At 40.8% G+C, this 26,348-nt stretch overlaps 1 protein-coding gene across 13 annotated transcripts; it reads left to right on the forward strand.

Moving 5' to 3' along the window:
- LOC115572079 (transcription factor E2-alpha-like) lies at window positions 1-26,148 on the forward strand. 13 transcript variants are annotated; one of them, XM_030401877.1, is made up of 20 exons: window positions 1-548; window positions 5,136-5,232; window positions 5,520-5,592; window positions 11,772-11,845; window positions 12,920-12,998; window positions 13,642-13,682; window positions 13,806-13,941; window positions 14,355-14,404; window positions 16,391-16,484; window positions 16,862-16,998; window positions 17,137-17,287; window positions 17,415-17,473; window positions 17,586-17,664; window positions 19,367-19,443; window positions 19,585-19,758; window positions 19,914-20,013; window positions 20,121-20,277; window positions 22,578-22,813; window positions 23,215-23,346; window positions 23,603-26,148. In XM_030401877.1, the coding sequence occupies exons 2-19, from the start codon at window positions 5,179-5,181 to the stop codon at window positions 23,337-23,339; spliced, it is 1,896 nt and encodes a 631-aa protein (XP_030257737.1). In that variant the 5' UTR covers window positions 1-548; window positions 5,136-5,178; the 3' UTR covers window positions 23,340-23,346; window positions 23,603-26,148. The 13 variants fall into 13 exon arrangements, with proteins under 13 accessions (XP_030257737.1, XP_030257743.1, XP_030257749.1 ...); XM_030401883.1 differs by having other exon boundaries at window positions 20,121-20,232; XM_030401889.1 differs by having other exon boundaries at window positions 20,145-20,232.
- Window positions 26,149-26,348: the final 200 nt, after the last annotated feature.

Consider the following 26,348-nt stretch of genomic DNA (forward strand, 5'->3'; position numbering starts at 1 on the left):
TAGGTCCCCCCCCCCCTCCTTTCTTTTGCGAATCGGCACTAACTCTTGCTTATTTTGTATCACATTTTGTACCACATTTGCGCTAATTTAGATATTCATCGCGTAAGTACGAGGCACGTAAAACCCTGCTTCGTTTGGCGATTTCGTTTCAGTTCGGACTGAGACGCCGTTGATGTTTTCAGCGTCCATGTCCTCCCGTAGGCTGTGCCGCGGAGGGATACTTCGGAGTGAACCGACAATGTGGAGGCTGTTAAAATGTCTACTTGGAAAATGAAATGGGTACAATTTCTCTAACAATAAGGAAACGGGCCGAGACAAGAGTTATGGTTGTGCGTTAGAGACGTGTTTTTTTCCCTTTTTAATTTACTTTCGTGACGAGGACGAGAACGAGACGAGGCGTCGGGAGGAGTGCTTCATATTGTCTTTCCTCATTTTCATCAAGCCCACAGTCCGGACCACGGGGGGAAGGATCCTATCCCCAACTTTGTTTTTTCTCTCTACTCCAGCCGTTGATTTCTCCCTGTTGGATGCCACATAATTGAACCCAGGTAAATATGTGGACACACGCACATTCACGTCGAGCATTTTCATGTCGCGCAGAAGTTGTCTGCCACGTTGTTAAGCGGAGTAATGATCAAGTTTAAAGCGCATCGTTTTCAAGTTGTACCGAGTGCCACAGCCGGGAAAAGCGGGGTCTCGGGTTTATCGTTCTTTCGGCTTGACCAGGCTTCGTTGTGTTACTACTCGGTATTACTAGCTTATGTGTGGTGGAAATGACTCCTTTGTTCACTTGAAGGGGCTATAACGTTACAGTGCATTAGCATATTACCAGACGAGTTAGCTTCCCCCCGGGGTTTAGCTATCTGTTGTACTAGTATGTAGGTTTTTCTCCACGAACGTTAGCCGCGAGCCGTTAACACGGACAGCCGTTGTCGGTTTGTTTAAGCTAACTACAACATTCCTACTTGTGGCTAAAATTGCGATTATCTCCAAATGTTATCAAGACGTTAGAGTCCCCCCTAATGCAGCCTGGCACCGTACTCGTACGTATAAACCACAAAATAATGCAATGTTAACTTTTTTTTTTTTATATAGAAGTCTCTACGGTATTTCTTTTTTCTCCACCCCCGTCCACTTTTCGACCTAGCTAACGTTACCAACAGCACACCACCACTGTAACATGCAACAAGAATACGTTTAAGCCTTATTCACGCCAATCCTGTCTGATATAAAACACGTTTTTGAACGATTGCTATTTGAAAAATGTGATTTTTATTCCCATTTTGTGCGTTTTGTCGACTAAACTGAAACTTTGGTGGCCCGAGTCTTTGTTTTCATCGGTGTCCCATTCTCCTGCTCGACGTGAGGGCAGGCAACAGGTTTGTAAGTCCTTTTAAACACCCCGCAGGGTTTTAATCTACAGATGAGCCCGGAAGACTCCATTTATTGATACCAGATTGTCTCGTACCCCCTTTTTTTTAAAGAAAGGTATGTGATGTTGTGTGGCTATTTCTGCCATAAAACTTTTCGCCAAATGGTCAGGCCTGAAGGTGGGGGTGCTCAAGACACAACTTCCATTTATTAGGAGGGGCTAAAGCACTTATCCCCCATTTTGACCTCAGGCCATGAGAGGCTGAAGTTATTAGATTAGGTAGTTTCAGAAGATTTGGCTTGTTCTAATGTTATAACACATATCTCAGTACTCGTTATTCTTTTATGGTGTTATTTTTTACACAATGTACCACTATTTACATTGCTTTTTCCCCGTTAGACTCAATGTAATGGCTGAATTATTTAATTCCTCCAGAGTCAGATACAGCTGTCCTTTTGATTTCTGGTGTTGCCTTTGACATTATATGAGTTGTACACAAAAAGCAGTGACAGTACTTACAACTGATCAAGGACTATCACTGGAAATGGTATAAAACAATACACATAAATAGATGCATTTGGATGCAATAGGTGAGGTCTTTGCAGTCACATAGCCCAAATAAGTGAAACCAATCAGCCTTTTTCTGTTTCTTGTATATTATTTAAGACTGAAAGCGAATCTTCAGTCACGTCCTGAAAGGGAGTTATTCAAGTTGTAAACGTGGAATCATTTCAGTAGCATTTTACTGATGTACTTGAGGTCATGAAAAACCTTGACCCACCCCCCCCTCATTGTTTCAATGATTACAATACTCAACATAACGATTGACAAACTAATCAATTAAGATGACCCCAACTCAATTGATTATATAAATGTGGGGTAATGCATAGAAGCCAGAGTTTTACATACATTTTTAGCTTGTAGTGTTGAAAGCACTATTATGCAATAATTGGTATTTTTTAAGCACCCCAACAGTTTTGGGGTGCAATTCACTTGTACAACACTGTTGTAAATATAAATCCGACCTTGACACACCACTTCATGGGCAGCTCTGCAGGTGCATATTAAGTATTTGGCTTCTGACATCAGCTTTGCCAGTTCAAAGAACCATGTGGTTTTATATGTTGTACCTTTGGAGATCACCATTAACATTACAGAAAAGGAAGAAAAGACAAAGTACAGATTGACTCAAATACTACTAGCTGCTTATATTCAGCCCATGTACATTGTTTGGTAAGTGTTTGGATGTGGAGTATGTGTGTAATTGAAATAATTGTTGGTGGCAACATGATATAGTCTACATGATATACGGTGGACAGTATTTGTTTCAAGCTAGCTGAGATTGCATGGCTGAAAAACTGTCGAGGTTTACTTGGCTTGAGAATGATTAGAACTACATTTTTCAGTGTTAGATGAGTTTATTTATCTGCCTGCCAGCCCGAGGCAGACCTGAGGCTAGATGTCTTTTTAGCATGTGGGAAAACCACAAAACTTCATGAGGCATAGATGACACTGATAAAGTTGAAGTCAACATCGCAGTCTTTCATAAATAACAGTTGTTTTTCTATAAGCCATGAGACAGATCACTACAGCTAATGTCAACACAATATAATATATAAACAAGGTTTGCAACCTTGCATTAGTTTGCTTAGTCTGAAAGAATAATTCATGAATTGCTAACCGTATTTAGCAGGTTTGGATTTTTACATCTTTTTTTCCGCAAAGCTCTCGCCATCGAATAAAAACCAGTCAGAGATTTACTCCGGTCTGGCCTTTTGCCCGGTCACTTTCTCTCTTTTTTTTCCTTAGCCTCCCTCTTAACATCATCTTCTCTTTTCACCTCTGTCATGATTTCCGTAGTGAGAATACTGAGCTATCTTCAACTTAGCACATCTTATAGCATCTTAAACACTTCTTGCAGTTGGTCGTATCCACTCAACCCAAGCTGCGTAGTGCAAGAACAGGCGTTGCAATGACAGAGCTGCCATTCTCTCTATCACAAGTCAGCATACCATTAAAATGATATTGAAGCTTTTATTTTTAGTTACATTGTGTTGCTTTAAAGTGGCTCTATGTAAGCGATGGTAACAGATCTTGTTTGTGTTTTGTAAGACATTCTAAAACACTTTTAAGCTAGTTTTCATGGCAATCTACAGCGGTACACAGGGTCCACTGTTTGGGAACAATGCAAATGTATTTAATGTAGCATAGTTTCAAAGATAATGACAACGTATTCCAAACTCAGACAAACTGCATTCACGTAAACCATCAATATCACTAAATGAAAGTGCATAATTGTATGTCTCAATGGCATCACAAACTCTAAATTTAATCAACATCTCTGACTACAAACAAAATCATAGCATTGAAATATCCAAGTATCCATGCTGGTTTCTCCAACACATGTAAGAAATACAGTTGTTTAGATGTCGTGCAAATGCAAGGCCTGCATTTACTTTGCTTTAGGCTCGCATACAATACCTCGCCTATCTGAGCGTCCTGCATGCTGTGTTATTTCTCTTGAACTTTTCAAAGAGCTGTTAGAGCTCGTTGGTTTTTGAGGTAGAAGAAGCTGCCGGAGTCCAAGGCCTGGCTCACAACAAGTGCAGTGTGGCCTGTGGCTGAACCGTGGCAACCTATGTCAGATGTGGGCTACCAGGGAAATTCTTAGAACTGTCTGGATTTTTCATTACTTTGGTAATACTCTGATGGTCTGGAAAGAATGTGCTTCTAGAGTGGTTACCTCATTGGTAGAAAAGTTTACCTGTGTCCTAGTTGTCAGGTTACCCATTATGTTGTTTAATTGGTTGTTCTTTCTCTCACAACTGAAGTGAATGCTTTTGAGTAATCTACCATTAAATGTCATTAAACATCATGAGTCATTTAACCGTCTAAAGTTGGGAGAAGTTGATATTGGATTGACATTGTGATGCAAGTCTAGACATTGTCTGGAGTTGTGTTTATGGTGATATTTCCTGTTTTATAAAACATGATTTTTACATTCTTACTCTGATAACTTGTGCTAGTGGTTGTGACAACATCTTATCTACCAGCTTTATTGTTGAGATGTGGGGACACAACTCAACAGTGGAAGAGGTAACAACACAGGCACTCTGACCAGTTAAAAACAAGTCTCTAGTTTATTTGAACCACTTACAGCAAAAAGGATGACACTTGGTTGTTTGCTTCATTATGTACATGCTCATGTGGACATCTACCATGAGCACAATAGGTCAAGGTTTATACCTGAATTAGTTCTGCTACGTCCGCTGGGTGTTTCTAGTGCACAGTTTGAGTAACAGTTTCAGTGTTTTAGATTATGTTTAATTGGACTTGTTTCAAGCCTGTTTCAAATCTTTTTGAGTGTGTGTTTTCCCTTTGTGTGCTTATTGTGTAATATCGTCATATCACAGCAGCCGGTGAATAACATGTTTCACAACTGATAATAATGATAAACAAAACAATCAAAATAAGATCTTATTTGTGAAATTAATAGGAAAATGGCACTTTTAAGGGCTGCAGTTAGGTCATTCAATTTACTCCGTTTTAGGTGAGCTATTACCGCTGAGTGAAATACACAGTTAATGCATTAAACTGTTTGGTTTATATATCACCATTTCTCTCCAAACTCAACTCATCTTCCCTCTTGTTTTGATTACATTTTGTAGAGAGCTTCTGTGTACCTTTGCTGCTCAGAATAGTCAACCATCTTAGAAATGGGCAAAATATTGTATACTCATGTTCTCCTTACCTTTACTTGTAGTCGCTTGCTGACACTGAAAGGGCCAAGTGAACGGCAGCAGAGAATGGCTGCAGTGGAAACAGACAAGGAGCTCAACGACTTGCTGGATTTTAGCGCGGTAAGATCTCTCTGAAGATTGCTTAAATTTGTCAAGAATGCATCCTGCACAGTTCGTTTTGTGCTCCCAGAATGACAAATTATTTTAACTTTCTTAATTATTCCTGAACAGTTGTTATATATGTTGAAATGTGAAGTGATCAGATTGTTTCTTGCCCATTGTAGCTGTAGGCTAGATAGGATAGTTAAAATGACAACCTAATCAAGTTTGCACAAGAGAAGAGCATCTAGCTTGGTGTTAGGCGGACTTGCACTGGTGTGTTTACAGTATCATTTCTCTCATTTCAGATGTTTGAGCCTCCAGTTACAAATGGCAAAAATCGGCCGACCACACTCGGCAGCAGTCAGTTTGGAGGATCTGGTAAGACAAAAACAAATTATTACCAACTTCTTTAATTTCTTTCCTGTCTTGTGATTTACTTTCACCTCTATTTTCTCTCTGACTTACATTGTGTATCTGGCTGTCTATTCAGAATCAGAATTTACAGATTTTTCTGTTCCTTTACCTCTTAACATAAATACTGGATTTGATTCTTTTAATTTAAAAAGAAAAGTTGAAAATGAGAGAGAAAAGAAAATTTCACTCTCCCATCCTTCCTCTCACCTAAAGCTATGGCTACGATCACAGATTATTGTAAGGAACCTAAGAAAAGATTGCCAGGTTATTTTATGCTATGTAGATCAGGCGTCATCTCCTCTACATTTCCTCACCCTCGCCCTGCAGGTGTCCCTTCCCTCACCTTCTCAGCTGTTGCTATTCAATCACTTAAGTACAAAGGCAGAGGGTGGGGGTTTATGGTAACAGCCTAATTAGTCTCTGTGCTCTGCTTACCTTTTGACAAAGTGTATTCCCTTGTCTTGCAATCTTGCACCCTACTTTTTGTCTTCACATAATTCAATTTCACCTGGAGATATTATCCATCTACCCCGTCAACATCATCAGATCCTCTACAGTGGACTGTTTGCTGAATTTTTTTGGTGTTTCTAGTCTCTTTTGTATTGCTGTCACACACAGACAGTGGTAAGCTAGTAAAAATGTCACCATGTCCATCTCTATTCCTGCGATAGTATATTGTCTTGCCCTACAAGCACCTTTCTCTCTCACCCTCGTGTCTCTAGAAGTGCAGTAGTTCTATCTGCTGGCAATGAAAATGAAACAGGATATTGAAGCTAAGATGAAAGACAAGGCAAGCAGTGACAGGGTGGGGTATAAGGGGCTCTATTTCTTCTATTCACTTGAGGGCCACTTACATGTTCCTTTGTCACAGCAAGGTGTGTGCTTACAATAGAGAAACATTGATGTTATCAATCCAACTGCTGCTCATGGTATTGTCCCTCACCCTTGAAATACCCCCCCCCCCCCCCCCCCCAAAAAAAAAATAAAAAATGTTTTCCTTTGAGTATCAAACACTCACCCTTGCCGGCAGTAAAAATGTTGCTTCCTTCCTCATGAATATTATGTTATTCACGTTCATGTTATTAACTGTGGATTTCCATAGTGATCCATGGAAATGGGTATAGCACCAGGATATCTGGCCAATGATAATTTACATGTTTTTAAAGGCTTTATTGCAACATGCATGTATCTTGATATTTTGAAAGAATCTCCTCAAATATATTTCATAAATGCTATGACTGGACAACAAAATTAAATATCACATTCATTTTGGCTATATATCTCGATATTGTGACAATTTTTTAGCGATTGCCACTGCTGCTGCTTCAGAAAATAGCATCAGTTTGTGGAAAGATGGATAAACTATGGTTCAACAAGAAAAAGCACGCAATATTCTTACTCTGTTGTTCATTTCTGTGTGTCTACAAATCTTCTCACTCTCAGAAAGAAAGCCTATTTCCCAAAATGTTAAATCTTAAACTATTCCAACTAGCATACAACAAAACCTTTTGCTTTAGATTCTTTGACAGTGACCTGGGTTAGATCAGAGAAATAAAGTGGCTTATGTGGGTAAAAGATTATTTTCAGAGAAAATGGCTCACTCCACAATGATTCATGTCTGTCTATATGTACTAAAGTTGCAAATGATACTCTGTAAATGGGGTTACCTACTGCTGAGTATGAGTAGTTTCAGAGACCCTGACTTGGTCAAACTGTAGCCCTGCTTTTTGTGGAGCAGCTGCCACATGTTTTCCTTATAGACTCAGTTAAATACTTTTTTCCTCAGTATGGTTTAGGTTTGGGATATGTGGAGGTTTAACATGTGTGACTATGGGGAACCTCCCTCTTAGAGCCTTCAGTGATGATAATATCTCTGCTTTGGTGTTACAGCATGTGCCTTTCGCTTGTCAGTTAAAGTAATTTTCAGTGCACTTTCATTTTTTGGTCTTTGGAAACCGAGAATCCTAAAATGTATTTTTGAAGTTTGGTATGGTCTGAAATGCAGAAGAGGAGGAGTTCAAATTTGCATGAAATGTTTCATTTTCAAACAGATGTTTGAGTGAATTACAAAAAATAAACTGACAAGATTTTCTGTCTAAAAGTGGAATTTTTGGCACTTATTGCTGGTGAAATGTATGTAAGTTTACACTGTGACAGAACCGGGGCATTTAAAGCTGTATTTGTTAGTGTGTGAGAGCACACTTGTGTTTTAAGAAGTCTCCGGTGACTCACAGGTTAAAACAGCCAGCCGTGTGTTATTGTACATTGTTCAGTATTTCATTAACAGTGTTCACTCTCTTGAGATTTGATCTGACATCATGCTTTGTGTCTGTGTGACTCACTTTGCCAAGGGAAGGAAGAAGGTGTGTGTAGACAAAAAGGCACACTCAGTTATAGGTGCCTGGGGCAGTGTGCCTGTAAAAACCAAGACGTGTCTGCAAGTTTGGTCAATGTATGTGCCGGAGTTTTGCTCATGAAGCCTATGACTCAGGCTTGCTGTCTGTTCCCAGTATCTTTTCCTGTGTAATTATAGACTAGCCATGCTTAAAGGGGCGTTGCATGCTGGGAGGAGAAGTGCATTGGGGTTCACCAGAGAATTTGTCTGATGTTACTCACCCTTTTCTTTCATTTTTTTCCCTCTCCAGTCCTGTAAGTTTGTCTGAGTGGTGTACTACTCATGGTTTCCTCCATGTTTGGCACTAATGGAAATCATTCTGTTAATGACACAAGAATCTGTGTAATTTATTTATCAGTCAAAATGAGCTTAAATCAAAGCTCATATCTCTGTAAAAAATCTAATGTAGATGCAATAATAGGGGTGGTTTTTAATTATAATTATGTAAGGTTGTGTTGTGTGGATCCACGAGTCAATGAGGTTATGCAAAGTTTGGAATCAGAAATATAAGAGGGCAGAGTCAAAAACTTTAATGTGTGTGTGAATAAGAGGAAAGTGTTATGTAGTGGAAGAAAAAGCAGCATATAACAAACTGAAAAGGCTGCAGATTCAAACAGTAACTAGACCAGAATAAGTCTGAATCAAGGAAACCCTGTTGATATAGTGAAGAAGAGGAAACAAACTCGTTCAACCCCAGGTTTGAGAAAAATCATTGTGTTCTTTGTGTTTCATGTTCAAAACACATGATAATGATTTTATAATGCTTTTATTATAGGTAGGGGTAGTAGGGCAAATGGGTAGTTGGGTACAGGCCTGTTTTCAGTTCAGTTTTTCAGTACAGACATAAATGTTACAACATCTGCCTTTGTTAAACATATCGAAAGCAGTTATTTAGCTATTGAGCCCTCATATGAGCACATTCTTTTTTGTTAAATTGGACAATTAAATTAATAAACCACAACATTTTGCTCAAAGGGTCACATTTTGTGGTCTGTTTTATGTTAAAAGATAATGATGACTGTTTAAATTATTTACAATTCAAGCACATTAAGAAGACCTTTATCTCACCACAACAAGGATCACACAAGCAAGGCCCAAGAAAACAACTTGGACACAGCTTGGAATTCAAAAGAGAAAACAAGATGCAGTGTTTTCCTGGACCACATTGATAAGATAGACTGCAGTGAGCAGAACAAGTGAACTGTTTGTTTCAATCAAGTCAACTGAAAGGGCTTCCTCTCTACCAATCAATGAAATAAAGAAATAAAAGGAGTCTTAAAAGTACAAAACAGTTGTTAAGTTGGCGACGCCAGGTAACATCACTCTGTTTGTATGTTACCTACACAGTGTAATGTTATACACTGACCAGAATGATAGAAACCCAGTGTAATCTCACTTTTGGTTTTTAGTTTTCATCGTTATTAAATAAAGCTGTTAAACAAAACAATTCAGAAAACCTGTTCAGTTTTGTAAATCTGCTTATCATAGGATGCTTTAACTAGAAAAGAATAATAGGGTTAATTTATATTGATTTAAATTACTCTAAAACACACCTAGTTCATCCTAGGCTCGGCCTACCATGTCAAAAACATTAATCCCATAATGCTATTCCTTCAGGTGTAAATATTAACATTCATCCTTCCATTAGTCCCTCCACACGATTCACTGATTCCATTAAATCTGTTTCTAAATTCATAACGCCTGTTTATCCTACTCTTGTCCCTGGAAAGAGGCCCTCTTATAATAGAGATGGATCGTTTTGAAGCCTCAAATTTGGCCTTAGCAATCGCCATCTTCTCTTCTTCTTAGCAAAAGGTGATTGTGTTGTGCGAAGGGTGGATCTGAGGGAGAACCCAAGGACACTTAGCAAATGCTAAGTTATCTGCTAACGCTAGCACTAGCTAGCTAACTTGATCAGCTAGATGTATCTAGCTCATGTTAACTGATGTATTAAATGATATGCTAATTTTAGCTTGCTCTGGAAACAGCCAATTTCTCGGACTGTCTTTTAGCACAACTGAAACAAGACATTACTGGTCACTGTGGTAGTGACTTGTCAAATACAAGGTGGTCACGGCCTAAAGCACACCCTGCTTTATCTGTTTTTCCTTAATGAAACCAGACTTCAAAAACAAACATCATACTGTATTACAGAAGCTATTGAGACCATAATCTCAATAGGAAACTGCTGACTGACATAGTGAATCAAGTTGAAGTTAGGGTCATCTTGTCATCTGATTCCAAAGAATCAGACTTCTTTTTTTCATCCTGTGGAGTCACCCCAATACAGAAATGGCTCAGACTTCCAATAGGTTACTGTCATTTTCTTATACAGCCTTTGATTCTCAAACGAGAGGAGTTATGGAGTTAGTTTTGTGCAATGTCCTTTTTATATCCTGCTATTTGTGGAATAATTGGCGCCATTTCTTTTTCTAGTGCCTTCTAGCACAGTCCTGCAAAATATGAGGAAAACCACATGTTTGTGTCTTGCTATTTAGCTTTGAATGATTTTTTTATTTTTAAGTGTTCTGATATGCCACATGGCTTTGCGCTTTGATACTGTATTCACCCAAATTAAAGCCTGTTTCACTTACGTAAAAAACATAAATGTACACAGCAGTATTGTTTGACACGGAAACTGGCTCTTTTTTTAATTAACTATGAATAGCAGAGTTAGTAAATTAGGCTCCTTGCATATGCTGCTTATGAACAGCTTCACCCTTGAAATCCTACTCGTAATCCACATCTCAACAACAGTGTAACCCAGTCACAAACAATACATCTTGATGGGCGCTTTTCTTAGCTGTAGCTTGGGTGCTGACGACTTATAGCAGAAACAAATGGTTCATGCATTTTCTTTATCGTCTTTGATTGACGTGCAGAGTGACAGTCAGCCATAGAGAGGGGACAAGACATTGTCTCCTTCATCTCTTATTCTGCTGGTGTCGTGCGTATAGATCACAGTTGTCACGGCAATCTAGCAGCTCTCAGCGCTGTGGACCCATCATTCTGTTCTACTGCTGATCCTGTCATGATTCTAGACCGCCTCTACCCCCCTCCCCTCTCCCCTCTCCGCTTTTTAATTAGACAACAAAACAAAAATATGAATATTCATAGAGCTGAGCTTCATTAATATGCACAATTATGCAAATCAGCACACAATTAAGCTTCAGCTTTCCCCCAGAGATGCTGTGTTGCAGTACGAGAGGAGATTGAGAGAAAGGGGACGGACAGGAATTTCTGCTTCACCAATCTTTAAAATCGCTCCTTTCGAACACATTCACCTCTCTGAAAGCTGGTGTGCTCAGGCCTTGGATAAAGTGTGTCAACTATGTAAGATTGAGACCTTGTGTCTGTGTTAAGGTGAAGGTGTAGGCCAAATGTGAGAGAATGAATGGGGGATGAATGACTGTTGCCATGGAAAATGTAAAGGAGTGGAGTGGGAGAATGAAGAATGTCGAGGATGATTCTAGGAGACTCATACTGGGTGTTAATTATTCAAACTTCCTACAGCTCATATCCACGCTATGTGACAGCGCTGTCACTATGCTGTCTCTGTGTGAGCTGTGAAGTGAAGCTCTTCAATGGAGGTTACTTCGAGCAGCTTGAAAAACCTGTACCAAAGCAGGTCAACATCATCATTCTCTGAAGTTAGACTTAGTTTTGCAAAGCCTAAGCGTAAGTCCCTGTGAAGAATATGACTGCCTTATAGTGGTTGATAGGCCTAATCCAGTTCTTTATCTTCCAGGTATAGATGAGAGGAGTGGGTCCAGTCCATGGGGGCCAGGACAACAGAACAGTCCATCTTTCAACCAGGGAAGGGTAAGTCTTATCCTCACTTACTACACTGAATCTGACCATGTAGACATCATGCTATTGAGCTTTAATAAACTGCTCTTTGTTACCTGCTTCCAGACCCTTAGTTTAACACCCTTGACTGCTAATATCAGCTGCAGATTTTTGGAGTTGTCAGGAAATCAGGACGGATTACACACACAAAGAGATATTTCACACATGATCTTCAAACAACAGCAACGACATCTGAGAGTCAGCTGCAAAACTACATCATGCCCATAAGCTAACTTTGGGAAGAGGGAAATCATTAGCCGAATTCCTCTCCAAATGTTGAACAAATTTAGAACAAATCCTCTGACACTGGGAAAAAGAAAATGACAATGAATGTGGGTTTCTATCCACTACTGTTTTTTGGTGATGCTAAATCTCAGGTGTGGAGTAAAAAACTGCTTTTTGTTTTGTCTTCCGTGAATAACAGCATTTCCACTCAGGTTAATGTATCCATTAATTTCTTGATTAATGTTTTGGCCTATAAGATGTCGAAAAATTGTGAAAAGATCTCAGTATTGACCAAAACCCAGGATGACCTTCTCAATGTAAAGAAGCCAGTAAATAATCAGATCATTATGAAATCATTCATTGATTTTAAAATCTTTCTAGAAGTTGCCAACTAATTAATTAATTTTACAGCTCTTTGGCACACTTATTTTTTCAGTCTGTAAAGCTGTCAATGACCAGACCTTTCTGACATACATATCAATCCGTCCACACTCGCACATCATTTGCGTATACACTCAAAAACTGTCCGTCATGAGACCAAAATGAGAAATATTGGTTTAAGTGGTTTTTGTATTTCCAGTGATACTGTATCTGCTGAGGAATCTCATTTCCAGCCTTGCATCCCAAAACAGAGCAGTCTCTGATCTGTCTAAAACCCAAGCCTGCCAGAGGGTGTCTGAGTTGAATAATCCTCATTGACCAATTCACATGAACACACCAGGGTTTCCTTTCAATTGATTTGGTGTGAAAATGGTGGTTAGTACTGGAATTTCTTTATTTTGTATTTTTATATCCCTAATGCCTCTTCTGTCTTTCCCTCAGGGTTATGGAGAAGAAGGCCTTTACGGTGAGCAAGAGCAAGGCATTGCCTCTGGCCCCATATTTGGACCAGGGCTTGTTGGTAAGAATGTGTAAACTGAATTTCTTTTTGTTACAGACCAAAGAGAATCAAGGGAGCTCTGGCCTGTGTGTCTAATAAAAGGACTGATTAAAATAACGCAAGTTTATATTAATGGGCTCTGTGACTCAACCAAAACAATGAGTTGTTTGTTGTCTCCGTTATTAGAGAGCCACTGCTCACAGGTTTGAACACTAATGTTTCACTTTAGGGTAAAACATATTTATGCTTAGGTAGCAGTGGGTAAAGGGAGCGAGTGATCTGGGAGGATGTGGAGGAGGGGTCTGTCCGTGTGTTGCAGTTTGTGTGTTCAGGGCAGGAGGGGGTTGGGGGGATGTAAAGGGCACCCATGCACAAACAAGGCTCTCCCTCGGGACCACGGTAGCCTATAGCTCTCCTCTGTTTAACTGTCAGGGGAGGGGACAGAGGTTGGGCACAATTGCCCCTGAACCATTTATAATGGGCCAATTTGTTGTTGTTTTGCTGTCCAGAGCCATAAATACCACACATCATCATATACACTCAAACAACAGATGGGAGGCACCCAAATGGAGAAAGGGGAATGGCCAGATTGTGATTTAATATTGACATAAACGCCCAATTTTCACAATCATGACCTGATTTTTATATTTCTTTCTCCTACCAGGGAAGGCTGAGCGAGGGCCATACTCGTCATTTGCCGCACAGGTAAATCAGTCAGAAAGGCAGTTAGGCTCTTCTGGAGAAATCCTGTCCCTCAGTCAGTTCTCTTTTCCTGCATCTTTCTGATTTGATTTCCATAATTATTGTTTTCTTTTATATTGTTTTTAGCAGGGCTTTATGCCCAGCGAGATACCCATGCCCAGTCCCAATGCCATCTCCCCATCTGGCCTGAAGTCCAACTCCCAGTTTTACTCCTCTTATGAGGGAAACAACCCTCGCAGGAGACCTGCACAGGACCCCATTGGTAAGATTTTAAAGGATCATTTCAAGCGTAGCGTTGAACACATTTGTCACAGATTTTATTTCAGAAAAATATTCCTTTGTTCTGGTTTATATTTAGGTCTGCGTATATCATCACTTCTCCTGCTGAGTTTTTTTTACAAGTGTTTGAAAAATCTCACTTCTGCTTAGTTTGAGACTGAAACCGCTGTGAGATCTCAACAAGGAAAGTCACTGAATAACATCAGACTAAAATACCTTTTGATTAGGCATTAATGAGTAGTCACAAGACAGATGGATAGATTGGTTCAGCAGGTCTTCAGAAGGAAGGGGGCTGCATAAATGAATCCCTTCATTGGTGCTTGTATGCCACAATAAGTTTACATTTTGTGTGTGTTAGCATGCTAATTCGATTTCACTCTGTCTTCCTTCTCTCAGAATCGCAGCCAAAAAAGATCAGGAAGGTGCCCCCTGGCCTGCCCTCCTCGGTGAGTGTTAGCATCCAGAAACGTTGCTGCCTTGAACTGTATCTCAGCCCTCACAGTCAGTCGATGGGAGCCCATGTTTTTGTGTTTTACGACCCGTTTTCACATTCCATTTGGCATCTTAAGCCTCTCCTTGGCTCGCAAAGCAGCAGAATAGCTGCAATACAGGACTTCCAGCTCTTACAGCTGTGTATCTGCACCACCGAACTTAGAAAAAAAAAAAAGAAAGAAGGGGGGGGGAAGCCACTCATTCACCCAGTCGCTCATTTGCAGCATATATTTATAGTGTGTTGTATTTGTGGGCCCTTTACTTTACGGCCACATTTCTTCCCCTCTGCCAAGTATACTCGTTAGATCACTGAAGGGAATTCATACTGGGGTTTGATGGTTCTTACTCCACCTCGTTTTTTTCCCTCCCATTCTCGCTCTCTGGGCACCCTATTTCCTCCTCTTCTCTGTTTCTTCCTTCCCCCTCCTCCTTTCTACCCCACACCCACACGCCTCCTCCCTCTCCTTCCCGCCGCCTCCCTCCCCTTTCTCTCTCTCTCCCTCCCCCATCCCTCTATCCCAGCTGCCAGTGGAGTTGGCTGCCATCCAGGATTCGGCAGATGGTTCAGTAATTAGGAGTGCATCTCTCCGTTCCCTCTTCTCCTCTCCCTTCTTTTTCCTCTCCTTTTTCTCTCTGTTTAATCAAATTACAGAAGAAAACTTCAGTCCATTTGGATTTGAGTTTTGCAGACACAGTTTGATACTTGCTTTGCGTCTAGAATAGTCTTGATTGAGAATGATACGGTGGTTCAGAACACTGCTTCCTTTATATCCATTATACCATGCACCAAATCCAACTGCATCTCCCGTTGTGTGGCCACGTCTCACTGTGGTAAAGAGTGTGAATTATGTATCTGTAAAGCATTTTCAGGCGGTTTGTGTTTAACAGGGTACTATATAAAAGCAATACAGAAAAGGGAGACTGAGCCCAATAAAAACACTGACATTGCACATTCAGTACATGATGCTCAGTGCTTCAGTCTTCAGAAATGTTGCAACAGCCTGTTTATTGAATTAAGTAATAAAACCAGATACTAAAAGGTGATTGTGGCCCAGACAAAGCACATACTGTTAAGAGCTGTGTTTATTCAGGTATTTAATAAACACATCTTTTTTTAATGTTACTGAGGTCCTAGTACTATTGTCCCTTGTCCTACATTTTCGTACGAGTATCTCAAAAGAAACATGTTCCATGTTCTACGTTCCACGTTCAAGTTCTGTAAACACGACAATGGTTTTTAGATAAAACACTAGGCTTTTGTTGCGTTTAGTCTGTTCGTTTACATGACAACAGCGTTTTGGTGGCTTTAAAACGCGCGCTTTTGAAACCTGGTTCCAGCATGTAATCTTTTAAAAACGTCACGTTTACCTTCGTAGTGCGCACTGGCAATATGCAATTCTTGTGAAACCGACGACAGGGCCTCGCTTCATGCGTGTCAATAATGTTTTCAGCCTGATAGCCATGCCAAATGGGACAACAAGAACAATGGCAGACTAACGAGCTTTGTTTGTGCTGCTAACTCTCCTGACTTTATTACCGTCCTTCAGCAAAGTGTACATTTTGCTGCACCTTAACTGTGATGTGATGGCTCACCATTCTGCAGAAGAAAACGTTTTTTAGCAGGCGCATGGTGTTACTCTGTGGTGTTTTATTGCAAAGTTGTACTGCCAACTACTGGCCTGGCCTACATACTGCAGCGTTTTAAATTGTTTTTTGCAGATCTGTGTGCACAAGGATCATTTATTACAATTTTGCTGTATGAAAGCAGAATCTTTCTATAAGAAAATTAAGGGAAAAACCTTTCCGTTTTTTGTATAACTGTTGTCACGTAAAGGGGGGCGTACAATGTAATGTGTATAATTTATGGCACAAATTATATATACCATGTGGTATGTTTACAATCAATAACTCAGCAGTTTCACTCCTTTTTCCCTCTGTAGGTTTATGCACCAGCCTCGGGAGAGGACTTTAACAGGGACAATGCCGGCTACCCGGCCTCAAAGGCAGGAAACGTCTACCCATTCTACATGCAAGGTCAGTGAGTTTGCCTTGAGAGCCTCCTCATTCATTCTGTTGGACTGAAAAGTTCAGCCTGACTGAGAAATACGGCTAAATGTGTCACACAGCAACATTGTTAAAAATTGACAGGAATATTCTTTTATAGCCATTATCGTTGTGAAGTTAGTTCCCCATATTGTTCTCATGGAAGTCCATACGAAGCTAGGTGCTGTAGCTGTATGTTAGTGAACACCCTGTGGAGCATGGGTGCTGAATAGTGCATCACAGTTGAATGAAGTCATCACAGTAATGTGACATGTCTCATATGTGGCATTCATTGTCTCTTCGTCATCTCCTGTGGCTGGTTACCCCTCGCCCCCACCTAACCCCCTCTGCTGGATGCCCCCTGACAGAAGGCCTCCACCCGCCCTCCGATCCATGGGGCTCTGCTAGGTCGATGGTTCAGCCCGGTTATTCTGCCATGCTGGGCAACTCCCCCCATCTGAGCCAGCATGCTCCCTTCACTGCCATCAACCCTCAAGACAGACTGGTGAGCTGTGCCTTCACACTTTGGACTTGTTTTTCTATGAAGGCATAATGAGGTCTTTGACACTTTTTGACTAATGCATCATTGAGGGCTTTTTTTCCTGGCTGTGCATTTAAATCATGTGGTGTCTTTGCTTCCAAGAAACGACAGCCCCTGCCCCTCTCTCCTCAAAACTACCCCCTGCATGGCAGTGAAGTGAGCGGGGCTCATCCCGCTGGCCTCCACTCTGGCTCCAGCAGCTTTGGAGTCCCCAGCCACACACCCCCTATCGCTGGCACCGACACCGTTATGGGTAACCCTATATGGAGTCCTTTTTTTTGTGTTCGCTCTTTATTTTTTCAGTAAACATTGTAACATCTGGAAAATGTATTGTTGCACATAGAATCTCATTAAAATGCTTTTTTTTTCTTCCCCAAAAGCCAATCGTGGAGCAGTACCTGGAAGTTCAGGTGATGAGATTGGAAAAGCCCTGGCATCTGTAAGTAGTAGTACAATACTTAAAATGTCATATATAATCATCTTTCTAGAACATACTAAAAGATCTATAAACGATTAAGTTGTGATTTAAAAAAAATATTTTTTTTGTCCAGATCTATCCTTCGGATCCAAACAGTAATACCTTCCCTCCGTCTCCGTCTACTCCCTCTGGCTCCCCACAGGCTGTATCAGGTGAGGGAGTAGCTCAAGTCTTTTTATTTTTCTATTTTTCCCCCGGAGGCTTCAAGGTCAAATGACTGTTTTGTGCTTCTTGTTTGTTCAACACAGGTTCTTTCCTGTTGTGTAAGGGGGTGATACATTTTCAGAATAAGCATGAATGGTTCTTGGTGACAGTGTAGCTCCATCTATTGGGTCAAAAGTGGAAGTAAAACATTATGTTAGAATTGTTCTGTATTGAGGGATCTTCACTTCCTCATGTGCAGATATTCCATCATGATATGAATCAATGCTGTTGTGATATATATAACTTTAAATACATCAGATGGATGACTGATGGATACAGATTTGTATTTGTCTTGCCATCTGCTGGACACTAATACTCTCAAGTACCAATCTAAGTTAGAAAGTTACTAGTGATCATCTTAGCTCCCAATCTGAAAACCTTTACATAATATCAAAATTGTGTATTCAAGGGCAGATTTTAGCTGCATACAAAATGTCTACAGGCTGAATTTGATTCATTTGCAAAATTTAAATGACCCAGATTGTTTTCTCTCCCTCACCTGTTTCATTGGGTTCACCCAGACCTTGTGTTGGCACTGAACAAACATAGAACGAAGATAAGTTTGGCAATACTATCTTGACATGTAGGCCATCTAATTTAGCAGCAAGGAAGTTGTAAGAAACATCTCACCTATTAACTGCAATCTATCTAAAATTGAAAGGGTGTTTCTGTTGGTGTTATATCTATATTTGTTATTAAAATGTCTTCCATTTAACTCATGGTACACTGATCACAGCTTAACCTTTACTTGATCTTTCAGGCACACTCATGCACAAACTCTCAAGCACGCACACACACACACACTCATACGTACGTGCACACACTATCCAAATATAACTCATGAGAGAGGAAGGGAAAACACAGTAAAAATAAAAAGAGGGTGGGGCCACTTCCCCATTTGTCTCTGCTGAGTTCACACATGAGCTCACAAACTTCATCCATCGAATACTGCTGCTGGCACGAGGTGAGACGAGAGGAAATGGAGGGGATAATCCTGATCCCAAAGAAAAATGAAATGAGGAACTACCTCACTTTGAAATTGTGGAATTGATTCATACTAAGCAGTGCTGAAAAATGTACATCACATTTCTACTGTATTTACATTGGTTTCATATCCCCTTCACATCAGTTTCACATCTTTAAAATTGTATCAAAAAGCATGTTTTTACCCACAGTTTCTCACATGAGCATCATTTATATAAACAAAAGAAGCTTTCAGGATGTTAAAAGACATCATTTTTCCTGCATGTGGTTGGCTTAAAACAGCAAAAATGTTTGCGTAAACTTTACTGTCTTTAAATGAGTGTGCATCACATTCAGCATCTAACCAACATTTGCTCCAAAAATACATCAGGAAAGTAGGCACAAGCTCAAGCACCGGTTGCATCAATCATCGACCCTGTAGTGTTCAAGAGTAAGACATGAAGAGCTCATTTCCAGGAGTGTTTCTCATTGAACATCCCAGCCCTCACATTTCTGGAGTGTGGGTGGTGGGAAGCCAGAAAATGTTATGGAGAGTATCAACAAACATCCCCTGCTGAGTGTTGAGCATTCCGTGTGTGTGTTAAAATGTTCATATCAGTTTAGAACATACATCCGGATGATATAGTGAACATGGGCAAATGTTCCCTGTGATCTTCTTTTCCCTAGGCTCTGCTTCCCAGTGGACTCGGTCCTCTGGCCAGGCTACACCTTCACCCAACTATGATGGTGGAATTCAGTCCATGGTGAGTCAACATGTCTATTTTATTCTCTTCAATGTGAGGGATGCAACCCAAGATTGTTGAAGTAGAGCACAGAGCTAAAAACAGGCAGCTTACATGCATATTTCTGCAGTATCATCATCCGCTGTTCTTCATTCTCTGTAGGCGAGTAAAATGGAGGACCATCTGGACGAAGCCATCAATGTTCTTCAGCGTCATGCCAGCGGACAAGGAGTACCAGGCCTGGCTGAAATGCACAATCTGCTCTCGTCTGGCTTAGGTTTACCTCCAGCCTTCACCAGCGCAGCACTTGGACTGGCCAGTCGCCTGCCAGGACTGGTGAGATTAATGAATATCAGCACAGAAAATCTATCCACAAATGACTGAATGAATAAAGTTTTATATTTTAAACTGAAATAAACAGTGAGAGCAGTACATCTGTTTCTGCATTACAAGATAACCGAAACACTGATCATGTTTAAATTGTTCTGAAGATGTCCGGCCACCATGAGGACTCCGGTCTGCCCTCTAGTGGAGGACATTTGCATGGTCACAATGGCTCTGCGCCTGCCCAGCCAGGCTCTCAGCCTGCAGGTGAGACTTCCCGGTTCTTTGTAATCTGTTAATTTTTCATGTCACAAGGGTACTGATTCTTTGTCGCCACTGGACTGTTTTCTGACTCTTGTTTGTGTCTTACTTAGTATCTTTCGGAACTCTTTTAGCAGGCCTGTCTGGTAGCCTGAGTCGTTCCAACAGTGCTGATATCAAACGAGAAGACAAGGAGGATGACGAGAACTGCTCCATCACTGACAGGTCAGAGGATGAGAAAAAAGACGTGAAGCCCCGTCTCGGAACAAGGTGTCTAAATCCTTTGATTGTTTTTTCCACATAGCATTTATACTTACCGATCATTGCATGAAATTACATGGCATATAATGCTGCAGTGGTTTAAGTATAATATGTGTCAGGAAAAGTCTCTCAAACTTTCTAGATATGGTTCTTAGTCTTTTCTTAAATTTTACTCAACAATAGTAATGAACAGGTATTAAATGAATTTATGCCAATTATAGTTATATCCTTACCTAGCATCTTCCACCCTATAACCATGTGAAGTTGAGTGAGAATGCATTAACTTTTAATCAAATTCTTAAATCCGCTTTTACTGGATTAGAAAATGATTGAGGTTGGAGCAGGTTTTACTCTGAAAGCTTTTATTAGGACGCTCCTCTAATGATAAGATTTGTGGAGCTTCCCTGAAAAGTCTTATGTCACCCTAAATGTAATCTTTCCCACCATAAAAACTTTTCATGGAACCAATGATGTTGGTGGAAACGGGAGTGACCTTTAGTTCCTCATTTAAGCTCCTTCGGGTTAAATAATCCAAGAAACTATTTAGACCAAACACTTTTGTGACCCACCTTTTGTAGCAGTGTTTGTCATTGTCATTGAGTAACTCCTTTCCATGTGATGTTAACATTGTTAGGAAAATTTATTTCACACAATAATTTTCAGTGAACTATACCCATACTGTTGTTTCCTTCCCTCCTTATTTGCAATTGGCTCTTCACTAGTCTGGATGATGGGGAAGACGATGAAGATCTGCCAGTGGAGATTAAGGTTCAGCGGGAGAAAGTGCGGAGGTTGGCAAACAACACCCGCGAGCGGCTACGTGTGCGGGACATCAACGAGGCTTTTAAGGAGCTGGGCCGCATGGTTCAGCTCCATCTGAGCAATGAGAAACAGCAGACCAAATTGATCATACTGCAACAGGCCGTTAACGTTATACTCAACCTGGAGCAGCAAGTTCGAGGTCAGTGGGTGTCCAGGGAGGAAGGAAGAGGAGGGGAAGGGCCTCTTTTACAAAATAAAACTCCCACGCAGCTTCACCTCCCGGCTCCTGGCATGTCCTGCTAGCCTTTTCAAAATCACTTGTGGCAATTTATTCCACTTATGGTGGTGAAGAAATGATCCCTGTTTAGTATTACCCTTGATGCAGTCCATCAGTAAAAATGAACAACAAAGTGATGACACTGGATAAGGAAGTGAAGCTGTGTGACTGTTTTCAAGACCATTCTCCAGTTCATCCTCTGAGGTTTTCTGGTAACACATACAGGACCGGTGTTTGTTCTGATGCAGTATGTGTTGCACTGTCTTACAGTCGGCTGTCTGTGAAAATGCTTACGTGTCTCTCCACCTCACTCTTTGACTCGACTAACACATCTTTTTGTGTCGTCTCACTTACTTTTTCCACTGTTGCCTCATTGTGCTTTTATTGAACTATGAAGTCATTGTAATTTCAAATAAGATATTTCAGCATTGTGATGTCTGCTCACTGGCACCCCAGCATGAAAAAGGGTCTGTCTGCCATCATTTTTATTAACCTGTCTGCAATGTCTCTTTGCTGCATGCCCCAGCCTCTAACCTTCTTATTTAACCACCCTGTACCCGAAACAACCCTCTCCATCTCTCCATTTACTCCCCATCCTTGTTCATTTTCTTTTTACAGATAACAGTGGCCTCTTCTTCCTCACATTCAGATAAATACATCTCCTTCTGATGTATTTAACACGATGCCCTCAGTCTCTCCTCTTGGCTTTTTTTTTTTTTCTATCTCTGTGGCTCTTTCTATGTCGGCAGAGGGTGTTGCTTCTTCTCTCTCCCTTTCTCTCTCTTCCTCCTCATTACTTCTCTCATTCTGCTGGACAGTCACCATATCCCCAACGACTTCCATCCTGGACCCCAATGACCATAAAAAAATGTTGGGCGGTCGGACTTCAGACAGATTTATTAGATTGGTTGTATCTTGATCTCCAATATATGTTATTGGCTTGAAACCATTTAGTGCCGCGCTTCCTCAACCCACAACACAGTTGTGACTGATTGACTAAATATCCATTCAGTTTAACGAAAAAAAACCCTTCCGCTCACTCTCCTGCAACACAGCCCCACTCCACTGGGATCTTCTTGGGCATAGAACTTGAAGTTACCATGAGACATAGACAAACATAAAAGATCAAATATATCCAATAACAGTACAAGGAAGTTAGACTCCAACTGGAGTATTAGTGAAAACATCTAGCCTAGGTTCAGTGAGGGTTGTGATTTGGGTTTGCTAACCAGCCCCTCCAACCCCCCCACACTTCTCCTCCTGGCTGCAGCGTTGTCTCGGTGACTGACGAGAACCTGACCACCGAGGAGAAGGAGCAGAGGGAGCGTGAGCGCCGACTGGCTAACAACGCTAGGGAGAGGGTACGCGTGCGTGACATTAACGAAGCCTTCAGAGAGCTGGGCAGGATGTGTCAGGTCCACCTGCAGAGCGACAAGGCCCAGACCAAGCTTATCATCCTGCAGCAGGCTGTCCAGGTCATACTGGGCCTGGAGAAGCAGGTGCGAGGTAGGTCAGCCAATACAGGAAGGTCTGATCCATGTAGACAACCAACCGCCTCTTATCATAGCTGGATAGACGTCACCAGGAAAGTCTCTTCTTTAATTTTTTTGTTCTCGCCTGCTGTGACGCATCCACCTTGGCTTTCTGTTTGCTATTTGCTGATAACACATTGAGAGATGAGGAAAAAGGAGAAGAGAGGGAGTTTTAAGAGGAAGTATGTCCCTGCTTTTCTGCCAAATGCTCATCCTACCTTTCATTTTCCTGCTTTCCTTGCTTTCCCCTTGTCTATTTTTGACCTTTTGTATGTTCAAAACTCTCTAATGTCTTTTCTGAGGGCAAAGCATTATTACACACTTCCTTCCTGATTCTTTTTAATCCGTGGATTTGTCCTTTTTTTCCCCCCAAAGAGCGTAATTTGAATCCAAAGGCTGCCTGCCTCAAGAGGAGAGAGGAGGAAAAAGTTTCAGGTGTTGACCCTCAGATGCAGCTCGGTGGGGGTCACCCCGGTCTGGGAGGAGATGGACATATGTAATTCTCAGGTCAGTCTACAGAGTCTGTACAGTGGAGTTTGTGATGCCTGGAACAAAACATAAAGAATGTAATCTGATGAAATCTGTTGAATAATGTTGTGTTGCTGTGAATAGTTATCTGTCTCTTGCCATGGACTACAGATGTAACTTGGCTTTACTGGTACAGCTAAGACACTGTGTACTGTCCCTGTCTAATCAACAATCAAACAGACATTTTACGCATTTGTGGAAAGATAATAATTCATTCTTCTCCTTTCTGTTGCAGTTCCTGTACAGCCCATAGAACACGTGGCCTTAATCTATCATTGTCATGCATCTCAGTGTGTGTTAATCAACTTTGGGAAAGCACACACGCACACACACCTCATTACTGACAAGGCAGGTGGCCACATTCCTGACGATGAATACAAAAGTAACAAGCACACTCTCACAGAAAGAGGAAACATTTATTAATCTTTACGTGACAATACTTAGAACCGAGGACGCTGTTTTGGAGACAGTGGAAATTGGACATGAGGACGTCCTCGTGTGTTTTTGTAAGACATTTTGAAAAGTTGCTTTACACGTTGGGAGCAAAAACTTTTTGGATCAAAAAAAAAAACCTTTTTGGATCAATTTTGCTCACGTGAGCAGAGTTAGGATTTGTATTGTTGGATAATTATTGGCATTCCCATCTGAAAAGGAGGTCTTACATTCTTCACAAGCAAAGAGGGACGGCCGGGTTTATATCTTATGATTGAACAAACCTGTTTAAGCCTGCAAGAGGCCGAATGCAAAGTGTTTCATTCAGATAAAAAAACAGCCATCTGAGTCCTCATGTGATGACTGAATTACAGATGTAGGTTTGGAGACATCCGCCCTCTGACTGGTCAATCGAAGAGCCTACTTCTCTTTTCGATATGCTGGTAACTCTGGTTGTATTTTAAAAATGTCTTGCTTTGGCTGTAATGGTGCCACAGTCGCCGACTCACATGCGCAGTGGGTTGTTTTTTGTTTATTTTTGACTGTGGATCCCAGAGTCTTTTCTCCTCTACATGTGTTATTGTCGCGGCCACTCAAGCGGAGTAAAAAGACTGCCGGAGAGAGACCCAGCCAGACACACAAACACGAGCAAAGACTCAATCTGAATCCAGGATCCACAGCGATGTTGAAATCCCAACCTTCCCTCGGTGAGGCTGCCGGCGGACACTGCTCGCATCTTTCAGTCTCTGCCACTCGAATACAGCCAGCGTCACATCGGCCTGACAGTCGAATCATACCTTAAGACACTGTTCCAGCACGGTGAACTCACTTAACACAAGTCTCAGAGCAATTTGTATTGTGGTAAAAGACATTTTGAAAAACTGAGTATTGAAAGGGATCATGAGTGTTACTGCTATCTTGTGGAGAATTTACTCAATCGCCATTGACTGACTTGTTGTGGTTGTTGCTCTGTGTTGAGCATTTTTGGTGTTTTTTTCCCCCCTTTTGAACAATTTGCAAAGCCTGTTGTAAGGATCTTCCTTTTGTAGAATTGATTTATCATTTTTTTTATTTTATTTTATACTTTGTAAGATAGTCGTATGAGTTTTGTTTTTATCATTTGGAATGCTTTTTTCTTTCTTTCTTTGTTTTGTTTATTTACATTGTTTAAATGTAAGACGACTGTCAGTTTAGATTCCAGGAACAAAGTGAGGTGTTTTTTTTTTGTGCCAGGTGCTTAGAAATGTTAGAGAAGACAAGATTATCTGGCTGTAACATCATCACATGTTGTGATATTGCTCTTTTGTTGCTTTTGAATGCCCATTTCAAAACAAATCTGTCAGGCCAGTTGTAATTGGATTTTTCTGGTATTTGCGACAGTTTCTCTTAAAATGAATTCAATATTTTTCTTTGGCACACCCCCCGTCTCCTCTCCCTGACATCCAGCTCTCTTATGAGCTTGTTGATTAGTTTGGAAGTGGCAGCAGGGGCGGTCTGCGAAATCTGCAACATAATTCACTCTTTCATTCTGATGTGAAGCATAAAATGAATCAAAAAGGCTGGCCTGAGTCATTTTCCTGACTTTGGGAGTTTTGATAATGGTAACTCACCAGTGCCTGAATACTTCTCTGCTACATGGTGGATTTTTAGGTTTTACCTTTTTATAATACAGATATATCAAAACATATATACTTCAGTAACATCTGACAGCATCTAAATGAAGAGTTACACTCAGCGACGCTGAGCGCTTCAGTGTCTGCCTGTCATTAAGTGTAAGATGACTAATATCCTGGTCTACAGCTCTGACTCAGAAAATTGTACTTAAAATTTCTCATCTTCTCTGAACTGATTATGTTAAATATAATTTTGTCCTTGACTGGCATGTGCATTGATATGTATGTACAGCTGTACGATATGTCCTCATCAGCTTGATCACTGTAAGCTGATTCTGATATGTGACAGTATTTGGTTTACCTGTCATTTGGTCACAGATTTTGCCCTATGGACTAGCCCTGAACATTTTCTTTGTCAGCTACTCTCGCCTCTCTGCAGAAGAACCTGGTGTTGTTGTGACATAAAAGGTCGCTACTGAAGACTTTTTTTCTTCACATGAAAAGTATCAAAAGATGCACCTGATATTCTTTGTTAACAGACCCTTTCTGTCCTCCACAACAGATGACCTGCTACAGATCTCTCTGTCTTCAATCATGTTTGGGGACAGCATCTATGTAGGCTATGTCCTCAAAGTGCCTCCTGTTTCCTATTTTTTATATATAAAGTAGATATCGAGAACTGTTGTGTATATAACAGTAATGTAGCAATAAATGTGCCATTTTTAATAACAAACACCCACGTTGGTCCAGTGTCTTTATTGAAACCCACAAATGATTATCTTTCTGCAATGAGGTTGATCTCGATATTTTATTGTGAAATTGAGGTTACCAGCTTACAAGGTACAATAACGGTTTCACTAATGCTGTGTGTGAATTAGTTTGAGTTAGAACAATGTAATATACACTGAATTATAACAAAGGTATAATAAACTATGA

This window comes from Sparus aurata, chromosome 21 (assembly GCF_900880675.1).
Source record: "Sparus aurata chromosome 21, fSpaAur1.1, whole genome shotgun sequence".
NCBI classification, from domain to species: Eukaryota; Metazoa; Chordata; class Actinopteri; order Spariformes; family Sparidae; genus Sparus; species Sparus aurata.